This window comes from Merops nubicus, unplaced genomic scaffold (genome assembly GCF_000691845.1).
Source record: "Merops nubicus isolate BGI_N331 unplaced genomic scaffold, ASM69184v1 scaffold44682, whole genome shotgun sequence".
Classification (NCBI taxonomy): domain Eukaryota; kingdom Metazoa; phylum Chordata; class Aves; order Coraciiformes; family Meropidae; genus Merops; species Merops nubicus.
Window position 1 is genome coordinate 1,196 of NW_008592419.1, and position 13,068 is coordinate 14,263.

Genomic DNA, 13,068 nt, shown 5'->3' on the forward strand with positions numbered 1-13,068 from the left:
CTGCATGTCCAGGAGTGGCCAAGGTGTGTGGTTCAGAAATGTCTGTGTCTAGTTCTTGGATATTAAACCTCTGTGACATAGCAGAGTCGTGTAAGAAGGTGTCTCATGTCTTATTGATGGTAAGGAAAGCTACACTGCTGCTTTGGTTATCAGGATGCTTAGCTGATCGGTAGAAGTTCATAGGAGCGCTTAACTTAGCCAACTAGTTTTCATGGAAAGGGAATTCTAAAAGCTTTTTTTCCATAGTGCTGTTTGAATATACATAGTTAGCTACTTGCTGTCCTTCCTGAACTGCTGTGCTGTCCTGTGGGACTGAAGAGCACAGACTTGTTGTGTCTCAGATGAAAAAAATGAGGCTATATCATTTTGCGTGGTACCTGAGGGATGCGCTATTAAAATAGTGCATGAGGACAGGCGTTAAGTATCTTATTTAAAATAAAGTAACTGAAATGTTTCAAGTTGAAGATGAACTGAATGTTCAGGTAGTTGAAAAGATTAAAACAAAGAATGCAGTTTGTGTGAATATGGAAGAATATTTGTCTAGATCATCTTTCAGGTTCATTAAACAGCTGTAAGTGATTTAAATACTAATTAGAAAGCTGCACATCATGTTGCAGCCTACCCGTGTAGGCTGAGCTCATCAGAACCTCCTTTTGTTCCCCCGTTTCCGTCCACCTTCCTTGCCGTGCAGCACTGCTTTACCCCCTGTGGCAGGGCTCTGTCGGAGGCAGAGACCTGCATGAGGGGCTCTGGTACTTCCCGCCTTCCGTATTGCTGATCCCATTCCTTGCTTCTGGGCCTTTCAAACGTCCATATAACCCTCTATTTCATTGCATATCATGGGGACTGTGGTCTACCTTCTGATTTGCTTTTTTTCCTATGATTCTTACTTATTTGTCTTGAACATTGATAGGCTGAGAAACAGTTTACTAATCCAGAAAACAAGGGGATTGCAGAATGATGGGAGCAAAATACTTTCCAGTATAAAACCTCCCAAGTTAGTTTTAAATCTATGAATAATTGTCTGGTCGGCATATTGCATGCTGCAGACTCTGTGTCTCTTAGATGCCTCTAACATGTTCTAGTTTTCACCAAAATTGACAAGGCTATTCTGATACACAGAACTTCCCCCAAAATTTCTGGAATTCATTGAGTGCATTCGTTATTACATAACAGGTGGTGAATCATTGGCAAGTTGAGGGTATAAGTCGTTTCTTTGCATGGACAGTGATATGATTTGCTTCTTTGTAAAATGTTCCATTGCAGATATTGGGGAATGTAATGAAATAATTTTGCCTTTTTTAGGAGCAATGGATGAACTTCATAGCCTGGATCCAAGAAGACAAGAATTGTTAGAGGCAAGATTTACAGGAGTAGTAAGTGGCAGCACTGGTAGTACAGGAAGTTGCAGTGTTGGAGCTAAAGTAAGTTCTAAGCGCAGTCATTGAGATCTGCCATCTTTGAAATACTAATTTGTCTCATGCTGTCTTATTTGTATATTGCTCATGTGATTTATTTGCAAAAGTATTGGGTTGGAAGAGGCTCTTGGGAAAATCCTTATTAGTCTGTTACTTTGCTTTGAAATAGGACTGTTTATCCTGAACCTGTCTGACATGGACATGGAGTTGTTCTTAAAAATACCAAAGAATGGGCTTATACTGTCTCTTTTGTGATTTTGTCCTGGTGCACATGGGATCAGAGAGGGAAATTTTTCCTATTGTTTGTGACATTGTCCCTTCTGCAGATGGCCAAATACTTAGAATTCAGCTTGCAATAGATACAGGGAGTCTGGTGTGACCTTTGCTTTTAAGATTGAACTTGTTTGAAGGCTAATGTATCTAGATTTAACAAAACCAAATTGCAACTTTTCCAGACATTTATATCTATTTTGCCTACTTTCATTGTAGACGTCCTGCAGTCTGTTTGCATTTAAACCAGGTTGCAACACTTGAGGAAAAATCTTGTGAACATTGAATAGCAGAGCTTAATTACCTTCCATAAGTCATATATTTTTACCCTTCAGTTGATACATATGCAAAATAAATTTGCCTTTATTACAAATTCTGTTCAGGTTACTAGCTTAAATTTCCAAGATAGATCTCTGCAATACTGTTGCCTAGCCAGAGGTACTTTATTTTGTATTTGTGCATTTGTATGTTCTTCACCGAGTGTAGTTCTTAACAAACTGATGTTAAAAGGTTATAGTACTTTTCATAGTACTTTTTTTAAGGCGTATTTCCCCTATGACCAAAATAATTTTGAGTTCTGTTTCCAAAGTGTGTGCAGCATCCTCATATTTTAAGCATTTTACACAAACTTTTTTAGTATTTTTTACTACTTATTCCATGTTTTAATTACCAGTCTAGATTACAGAACAAAATACTACCTGATGGCACATATTGTTGACATTTCTAGAGATGTGATGTATTGATGACTATTAAAAAAACTATAAAAACTTTAGCATGTAGTGGTCTTGCATCATAACTTCTTAATTTGTTTTTGAGTGTGATATAAAGGTAACTGTCACAGAGCTGTGAAAAAGGTAACATATCACTTCTGTTACTAAAATCTTAACCAAGAAATGAGTTAGTCAGGGGAAGGAATGGGGTTGGATTGGCACAGTGTCACTGATGAACTGGTGTTTTCTCTTTTTAATTGCCTTCTAATTATGTCTGTAAAAATGTATCATTGCTATGTCTTATAGTTAAAACTGGAGACAACTTGAGTAATTCTGATCCATCTTTGTTTCTTTCTTCCTTGGGTTCTCTAGTACTACTTACTCCTCTCATTTATTAACTCATTATAATTGTTCAGGTATTTGCTCATAAATCAAATGACTTTTTGTCCTTTTTCATTAATAGATCTGTACCTTCTTTTAACTTAGTGTATTTATAAACCCTTCTGTTTTTGATACAGCTGTGCTGGTCCCTTGCCTTATTGTCAGTCTTTCCTCCTCAGAATCTGTCTACTGCTATGTGTGTAAGACGTTTTCTTTAAAAGTAATTGTCAAATTTCTTTGGGTTCTTTTTCTTTAAACTTGGATCCCCTGTGAGTTGACTCTTACCATTTGCATAAATCTGTTCAGGTCTATTTTTTGTTGTCTGCTGTTCAGCTAATTCCAGTTTTAGCCAAATTATGTTCCACTGTCAGGTTCCCAGTTTGTTCATCTAAGTTAGCTAGGGGAAAAGTAAAACAGCTAGTGCCATGTAAACCTTGAATTGCTTGTCCCTGCCTGAGACATTTAAATACCTGCTTGAACAGATCTGTTGATTTTCAAATGGATAGCTGGATAAAGTGGATATTTTTTAATACTACCAAATACTTGGTAATTTTCAGTAGAATATACTGCTACCACTGTCTTCTGATTGTCCTCATCGTAGACACTGTTCTTCTTACCTTTGACAAGAAATACTCCACAGATTCTCTTCAGCATACAGTGCAATATCTCTTCTTTTTCCTCCTTTTTGTTTGGTTTTGGAGCCAGGGAATTAGAAGGGAATATCAGTATCTAGTCCTATGATTTAGCCCACCATCAGTAAAATAGCAGTCAATCAGTTTAATTTGTATTTATTTTATTTCTGACCATTCAGTGTATCCAAGCAGATAAGATGAAGTGCAGTAGCTGATCTGGGCTGTGTTTGGAATATGCTTGCTTTTCTCTTTTTTTTTTTCTCTTTTTTTTTTTTTTAAATATAGTCTTCAGTCTTGTTAGGAAAGGCTGAGAGAGGCTTTTCAGATTTTTATTTTAAAGAAACTGATAAACCCTTTTTGATCTGTTGTGCAGAGTTAACTGGGAAAATTTAATGTATAAATATGATCTCCATTGATCTGCTTTCACTTTGAAAAAAAAAAAAAAAAAGAGAAAACTGCCTGTTCGCATACACACCCAAATCCACATGTACCAAATTCTCGTTTTCCTAACCTAGCAAGACAGTACAGAGGTTTGAGACATGATTATTCTTCTAGGAATTAAATGGGGATGGACTGTTATTCATTGGCACTGCTATTTTGAAAACCTACACTTACCTACTGTTTTGTTGAAGAGTTTTGGAACTGTTTGGTGGAAAACAGCCCAAATGGCCCCATCCTCAAGCTTTTTCAGTAAGCAACGGTGGAAATATGGATGTAGGTTACTGAGATTGTTGCCTTAAGTGACTCCAATGACTAGATCCCAAGATATTACAAGGGAACATACATGGAAATTTCATGGGTTTAGTTAGCATTTCTCTAGATGTTTTTATGCAGAGATAATCTAGTTATTCAGAAGATGTCACAGATCAGCACTGTCCTGCAAACTGTTGCAGTGCTGGAATTCAATGCTTTGAAGCAAGCAGAGTGTTTACTTTGAAATTAGTTGTTTCAGTTCAAACTATTTGTTCTGCCTTCCTATATGGAAGTGAATAATCAATTGGTATATGATTTTTTTTTCTTCTTTTAATACAAAGAAGCTCAGCTGATGTTGACAATTTTTGTTCTGTGAAGATGGAACAGTCTTTCGATAAAATGCTCTTGTTGCCATTCTTTGTTCAAAGGATCCCTGAATAAATCAGCCTTGGAAAATGTCTAAATAAATATTGTAACATGATGCTATTTCACAGTTTGGTGTTTTGTTTTGGTTTTTTATCCCTTATCGTTAGTCTATATTTGTTACTTTAGGGGGAATGGTTTAAGAATGTAAAATAATATTGTCAGTAGGTTCTAATTTTCTGTCATTGAACAGATTAAAAAAAAATAATCTCTGCAATAGCATGGTATGTGTCTTGGAGAAAATGAAACCCTCTTTATCTTGGAAAAAAGGAAATTTGTAGTAGTCTCCACACTTCGAGTAGTACTGACTTGTTAAGCCCATTCTGTGGAATCATTTAGTAGAGTTTTTCACTGGATCTTTTGTTATTCTCAAATAAGACTGAAATGTTTTTGAATGTTCTAGGGTTTTTCATGGTTTAAAAGCAATTGAGATACAGAATTTACTGTGCCCTGTTGGAACATCCACCTTCAAATTTCTTATCCCCCTTGCAAATCACAAGTGCTCTATAATTAATCAGTTTTTCTTTGCAAGCATCGAATTTTGTTAATGTTACTTGTTCTAACAGTGAGTGATATCAGAGAATTAGCTGTTTTATAAATCTGTATATAATGTTTAGTGTTTTATTTGTCTTGGTAGGCCTCAACAAATAACGAAAGTTCAAATCACAGTTTTGGAAGCTTGGGATCTTTAAGTGATAAAGAATCAGAGGTAAGTACATGGAGCAGGTTCATTATTACATCAGAATTTTAATGCTAAGAAGTAATAATTTTATATTCCACTTTGCCTTATTTTATGTAGAAGCTTTTAAAATAAAATGCAAAACACCCAGCTAAATAGAAGAAAGCATACCTGACTATAAGACACTGTCCCTTGTTGGAGGAGACATGGCTTGATGAAAATTTCTTTGAATTTTTGGTCATTAAACTAGCTGCTTCTGCTTCTTTATTGTCTCTGTAGTCATGATTTGAGGATACGTACAGCTTTTGGAGCTGTATGTATTTTGTATGAAAATGCTTAAACACTTTGCTGTCTTGTTTAATAAGTAATACATCAGCACAGATAAACTTTGATTAGTCTTCAGCTGCATCTTTGAAAATACTCTAGAAACTAGTTTGCTATGTTTTCTTTAAAAACCTGGGTTTAAAAATCCAAGGTCAGGCAGTAGCTATCATTTGCGTGTGTAAAAGCTGCAGTTGTGACCATAACTGATACAGTTGCACTAATGCAGCTCTTAAAATTTACCTGTTTTGGAGTCAGTGAGTCCCTCTGACAGTTTTGCCTGTGTACATCACAAATTGCATTGGTAAGATTATACCCATTGTAAGCAAGAGCATATTTCTAGTCCAGGCTAGACCTGTGTTTGAGTATATGTACCCCTCCTACAGGGAGGGCTGTTGGGAATGTGCTTTCGACATTATTCTCACACGTTAAAGCTTTATTTTGAGGCCCAATTGTTCATTCACTTAGTCACTATGATGTCAACACTGGCTGAGGTCTGCTTTTATACTGGACTGACCAGCAATTTAGTTGGTTCCCATGACTGATACCTCACAAATAAATGTTCTGTGTTTGTGATTTCATGTTTTCCTCCTTGAAAAAGGCTCTGCTGTGTTTTTTCCCCTTACCTTTCCCAGTTAGATTTTCATTTTAGTTGTACACAGGCTATTTTCTTAACCAGAGGGGTGAGTGAGTCTGTCTGGTTTTTTTCATGGCTTTTCCTAGAAATACTTTGGACGGTGTTAAGAGTAATGCAGTTCTGATGTAGGTGCGGGTATGGAAACATGCTGCAGCAGACTAAAGCTTAAAATACATTATTGCAATTCCTTGACAGAGAAATGAGTCTGTGAGTAGTTGATGATACTTGCAGTAACTTTTTGACAGAGAAATGTTATTTGCAATTGTATATGTGAGATAGAGAGGCAACATTTTTCCAAGGCATGTAAGTTTGAAAGCTCAACCCATATCTTCAATCTCTGCACAGTGTTTTAACATAAAGCCATGCTTCTGGGTAGGGATAAATCATTATTTTTTACAGAAGTAATCTAAAATAGAAATAAACTTTTTACTAATAACTCACCGCACAGGTCTCCAGTGCTACATTGCACAGTACTCCAGGTTTTATCTCTGTTTTCTGAAAGATGTATCTTAATGACTTGGAATAATGAAATATTTCTTAATACATTTTCAGAAGTTGTCAGTTGTATTCACTTACATTAAATTATAATTGCAATATCAAACATGCTAATAAGTTTTTAGAGTTTTTTTCCTAAAATAACAACTGGCTGCTTATATATTGTAAAACCATAAAAAGTTCACTTTATTTCTTAATATTGCAAAGAGGTAGTGGGACTTTTTGGTGTGTATGTGTTGTGTGGTTTGTTTGTTTTTTTTTTTTGTTAATGATGTGACAATGAAGGTTTCATAATAATAGGGAATGTCTCTTCTGGATGGTACTGTAAAAATATAAAGACTTATGGGAGGCAGTGCCATCATTTGATATTGAGAGAGAACTGTTTTATTACAGTGTTTGATCTAGTTGGAATTTGTAATGTATTGCAAAGGAAAACAGCACTGCTGTATTTGTTTGCTGCAGTTGTAAAGCTTTGTGGGGAGGGAAGGGTTTAGAAGGAAATAATTGTTGAAAAATATCAACACCTTCATTATGCATGTAAAAATATTAACAACTAAAAAATCATAAAGCATACTGGAGATTTAAGTGTTGAGAAACAAATAAAATTTTCATTTTATTACACATGATTGTATTTTTTTATCTACAAAAAATAACTTTTTGAATTATGCTTTTAGCAATTCTGCAGTAATGGTAGAAAATATTTAAGTATACATAATACATAAAAATACTTACCTGAGTGGGTTTTTTTAAAGGAGATGAGCTAGTTGAGAGCTGGTACTTAGAAATATTTATTTTATAAAAAAGAATGTGAAAAGTGAAGATCTAGAACGTGAAGACTTGGAGTAATCCCATTAAAATAGAGAGGTAAACTAGGGTCAAGACGGTGATGTATGAGGCTCTGCTAAATATGCCAAGCTGTGGGTAACTTTATAGTTTTACAATCTAACTTTGGATAACTTCAAAACTATTTTGTCTTGCTTATGAAATAGTGATAGTTTAATCTAAATCTTGTCTATATGTAAATCGTCTTGAAGTGACTAGCAACTGCTTCAGTCTTTGTTTATCAGGAGGATACTTCTCAGCCCCATTAGTCTTCATTTTCTTGTAATTTATATGATTCTGTTCATTAGGATTTTGAAGAACATTTTCTAGTGATTGATGTACACTGTACATTACCATGTGAATTTTGTACTTAGAAAAGGTGAACATGACCTTGTTGGGTAGCCTCATTAATAACCTCATTAGTGTGCTAATACTTTTTAGTTTGGAAGGTTAAATTAAACACTGAAAGAAATCAGAAGAGCTTGAGGATATAGACATTTATGAATTACTGAGTTTCAGTTTTAAAACTATAAACCTATTTAAACTTTTTTCAACACAAGACATCAGTCACTGCAGTTGGAAACTAATTTTGAAGGGGAAGTCTTAAATGTGTAGATATTAATTTCCATTTAAACAACTTTTTGTTTCTTGCTATAGTAGGTAAAACTGACTGCATTAGAATGAGAACTACAAAATTGAAAGCTGGAATATAAGTGTGGAAAGCTGGAATAACGTGAAAGTGCTTCGTTAAGTAGCTTCAATTTAGTTTTGTAGAAAGATAACTGTTACCTATTTACCTGGCAGTAGTTGCAAATCATTAAAGTAAGAATTCTAAGCTATGCTTTCTGCTTTTAGAACAAGTCTTAAGTTAATTTCCAGGAGGCTGTGTTGTAGTTTGTAAATGTACAATAGCACATTGGAAGAGTTTGTTTAAAGTAAAGCGTATGTAACTTGAACTTCATTTGTAGCCTGATAATAAAGCAACTAAAATAGTAAAACTCCCAAAGATATTTTTATGAAGCTATCCACAGAGCCAAATCTTCTAAAAAATGCATGGTATAGGTAAGGAAGACCTTTCTTGTCCTGACTGTACTTGAAATATTTTAGGATATTTGTAGTAAATTTATATTTGAAAGATATCCATGTGAAGATTTTGGAACTGAAACATACTTTAAATGCTTTTAGTGGTGGGTTGAAATTTGAGTTTTTATTAGAATTGTCTGTGTTGAGGAGTAATACTGAGATCACAAAGTGACAAGTACAATTATATGATAAAATTACAGTGTCATAAAAAAAATGAAGCATCTTAGCACTGATCTCAGATTTAGTCCGAAATATTAGGGACAATTGATTTCTTGGTTATAAAACAGAGCTCATGTAATAGCCTCTATGCTTACAGGTTACTGGTATGAGACTGCTTGAAGGCTGAATACCCACACAGCTGCAGTGTACCAAAGCAGCCTGTAGAATTTAACTTACACTGGGGAAACTTAACTGGTTTGAATCCTCAGATCAAGGGAGAGCAAATAAAATTTAGAGATGCTTCTGATCACAGCTCTTGTTATTTGTGTTGTGCATGCTGGTTGTAGTTTCTAGGCAACTATGTGTAATACTTATGGAATAAATTTTTAACATCTGTATCTTTTCACTTATTATTGATGTTATTGTTTTACTTTCTTGAGACACAAATATAATGAGATAAGGGGATGGCACTCTCCAAGTGGATAGATATTAAAATATTCAAATTTTGAGCCGTTGCTCTTTCTTTTCTTTTTCTATTTTTTTTAATCCTAAGCAGATTCTGGAAACCTACACTTTTTAGTAAGTTTGGAGATGACTTCTTGCACTTCAGACTTGCACTTCTGAAAATCTGTAACAGTATTGGCTTCCTATTGAAGCACTAGAACTTTGTGTTTATACAGGGGAAATGTCTAGAACACACTATCAAGAATCAGCTTATTTCACTAAGCATTAAGCTCTAAAACACAACAATAATTTGAAGATTTTGGTAAAATGCAGCTATAAGTGAAGCAAAATTGGGTGTTCATAATGCTCAGAATGTATGAGAATTGCCTTTTGGGAAACTAAGAATTATTTCTCACTTCTTGAATATCTTTTCTAGTTTGTATTTATCTGATTGTCCAAGGATTGTATTATCTACTTCAACTACGATCTGAAATTACATCCATGCTCAGTTGTGAAATCATGTTTTATGGATGAGGACTTATATTTATTTTCCAATAATATCATAAAAGTAAAAAGAGATGCTGTTGGAATGTGTTGATTTTTAGACTCCAGAGAAGAAACAGTCAGAACCTTCCAGAGGAAGAAAAAGAAAAGCAGACACTCAGAGTGAAAGCAGCCAAGGTAAATGAAAATGTAAATTAATTAGCTAGTTATTGCATGTATTTAATCAAATTATAATGCACATAGTTTGACTGTTAGCCTTAAAAATTCTCTATTTTTGCTTGCATAATACAGGTGTTTGTTTTTGGATGATAAATTACATATCCTCCTCCCACCCCTCATTTGTCCCTGGAAGGGATAGGCAAGTAAAACCTGGGCTGGGATAGTAATTGCCAGTAAGAATCATGTGCTACTGTGTGTGTAATTTGCTGTTGTGATACAATTCTGTTCTTTTTTAAGAATTGTAGCAGCTCTGCACAGCCAAAATACCTTCGTGGTTTCTATTTTTTTAATTCAGTAGGTAAGGGAGAGAAGGGATTACAGATTGTAATATCCAATTGCTTGTTTTTCAGGTGTATTTAAAGTTGAATTTTATTCTTGCTTTTCTATGGATTGTTGTACAGTGTACTTGTATAGCAGGATGGGGAAATAGGGATGACGCTAATTTCCAGTTAAATACTTAAAAAGCATAGTTTTTGTCATCCCTCTCTTTGTGACTTTCTGTGGAGGAATGGTGGAAAGTTAACCTCAACACCAAAATTCATCAAAAAGGGAGCAGAAATAATTTTGATAATGTCTGTATTTGCTTTTTTTTTGTTTTTAACTGAGGTAGGAACTATCACTTCTGATAAATACCAATGGGCTCTGTATCTGGGAGTCCTCATGATGCAACATGCTATTAGTAGAATTATTATGTAGTTTGACTAAATTTCTTTGTAAGTATTGCTTGGTAGAGACCTGCTTTCTTCAAACAACTTGAATGAAATTCCCTAGTTCCATTGTTCTAGTAGCCTGCTAAAAATGAGAGTTGAAATTAGAGCTGATGGAAATTTTAGAAACTTTTTGGCACAGACAACGTGATTATAATGTCTTATAATTACTATTTTACTGTCAGCAGCAGTGAAACTGAGTAGCTTGCACTGAAGTATTCTCAAAGAACTGGCCTGGGAAACTGCAGCATATTGGTGTGATACAGTACGGTTGAAGCACACCAGATATTGCTGTTGTATTGAAAAAAGGAATAAGAGATCCATCTCTTGTATATTGCATGCCTAGAATTTAGACTTTGTAATATGGAAATTAATCCATAAATATTGAAGAAAAGTGTTGTTTAGAACATGCAGATAATTGGAAAGTGGGATAAAATCAATGTAAATCTATTCATAATGAGCCGTGCAAAAATAATTTGATATATTTCTTAAGTGCACAGTTCTGTGACATGACATAGAATATATTTTTCTATACTAAAAAGGAATGCAGTCTGTCTCATTTATCTGGATGAAAACAAATTTTAATTTGATTAAGTGATAAATGAGAATTAAGCATGAAGACAGAAATCACTAGCAGACTTATGGGGTAGGTAAAGACCCAGCTAGAGGGCAGTAGCAGCAATAGCTGCGCTAGCGGAGTAGCTGCTGCAGAGTTGGCTGTGTGCTATTCTAGGTCTTTGGGTATTTTATCTATATATTTATGTTAAATGTCTTGATCCAGAAAGGACTGCCAAATGTTTCTGTTTCTTTGTTGGTATTTCTTAGTGACACGAGGTTATGCAGCAGTGCCGATATAAAGACGTATTAGGCTTCAGGGCTGAAACAACAGAAAAGTTTGAGGACCTTTGCTAAAAAAGTCCAGAATTACATCTTTGGACCTATCAGTAGTGTTCTCCTAATTTATCTGAAAAATTTTTTCCTATTAAGAAAAAAGCTTTGAAAAATTGTCCATTTTCAAGATATCTCCTAACATGTAGTCTGACCTATAGAAGAGACAAATAGAATCTTAAGATTCATCAGTGTATATATGGCGAAATAGAAAAAGAATAATAGAATTTTCATAGAAGTAGAAAATTTATCAGTTTATGTGGCCAAATACAAAAAGCATTTATGCCATTGGGTAAGGTATTGGTGCCGTCTCTGGAGTGTCACATAGCGGTCAGGTCCTCTCATTGAAGAAGGATTAATTCATATTTGTCATCCTGAAGTTTCAGTACTGATTAAGATAAAACTAATTCTGCTTTATTTATCTTCCGAGTTAGCCAATTCATAATCAAGTTGGGAGGAATGAAAATATTTGTCATCCTCCATGCTCACACTCTTGGCACTTAGGGAAATCCTTGGGCTGAACATTTGGACAGAATAATTCACCTGGAGCATATACTGTTAATAGACTTGGTTAATTTGATATTTTGAAAGTGAGTGAATTTTGAGGTAGTGCTTGAAAGGAGGAGGGACTTAGAGGTAAAGATTTGATTTGTAGGATGAAAGATGAGTTTTCTGTTATCTAGAAGAGGTCTGTTTACTGCTAAATCTGCACTAGTGTGGTTTAGGAATCAAAGTATAACTTAATTTCTGATTTCTGAATGAATAGCATATGCAAATGTATTCATTGTAGCAAATTCCTTAATTACTTAGATAGAGAGATCACATATTGGCACATCAAAGAAAACCAGTTAACAAGTGGTAAGCCTTTGTTATAATTAATGTATAGGTAAAAGTGTAAGATATATCTGTAAGTACTTTATTTAATAAATTCTAACATATTCGTGTATGTGTTTCAGGCAAGAATATTGGGGGACGTGGTCACAAGATTAGTGACTATTTTGAGGTAAGGATTTTGTGTGTTTGTAAAACTTACATTAGCTTTAAAATTTACTTTCAGCTTTTTAGATGTTATAAAATTTTTGCTTGTAGTGGACAGGCCTCTTGAGAGGATTTTTTTTTTCTATATGTAAGTGTAAGAGTACTAAGCTTTGAAGTAAAGATCCAGTGGCCTCTTGGCATACAGCCAAAATACAAAAAACCACTTTCTTTCATGCCCTTCTTTAAATGAAAAAACGCTACACTAATAAAAATAATACAGTCTGATTTACAAATTCTGTGTACAGATGAGCTCTATCATTCAGTAGATGTATAATGTGTTTTGATAAGAAGATTGACTAATTGGAATGCCATATCATCTCTACAGTACCAAGGTGGAAACGGCTCTAGTCCAGTGCGAGGCGTACCTCCTGCAATCCGATCTCCTCAGAATTCACATTCCGCTCCTTCTGTAAGTTTGTGAACTTCATAACTGCTGGAGATACTTCAATAGTCTAGAAGTAGCATAATGGAAAAGAATCTATCAAGGAAAGAGTTTTCAAAGGAAAGGAATCCTGGAAAGGAGTTCTTTCTTTCAGCAGCTGCGG

At 34.7% G+C, this 13,068-nt stretch overlaps 1 protein-coding gene across 1 annotated transcript; it reads left to right on the top strand.

Moving 5' to 3' along the window:
* Positions 1–1,305: 1,305 nt before the first annotated feature.
* Positions 1,306–12,932, top strand: LOC103767998 (serine/threonine-protein kinase tousled-like 1; the record flags this gene model as incomplete). The annotated part of the gene is made up of 5 exons (XM_008935130.1): positions 1,306–1,424; positions 5,165–5,236; positions 9,773–9,848; positions 12,442–12,488; positions 12,849–12,932. Coding segments are annotated over 5 exons (398 nt in total), but the record flags the coding sequence as incomplete, so codon positions are not given.
* Positions 12,933–13,068: the final 136 nt, after the last annotated feature.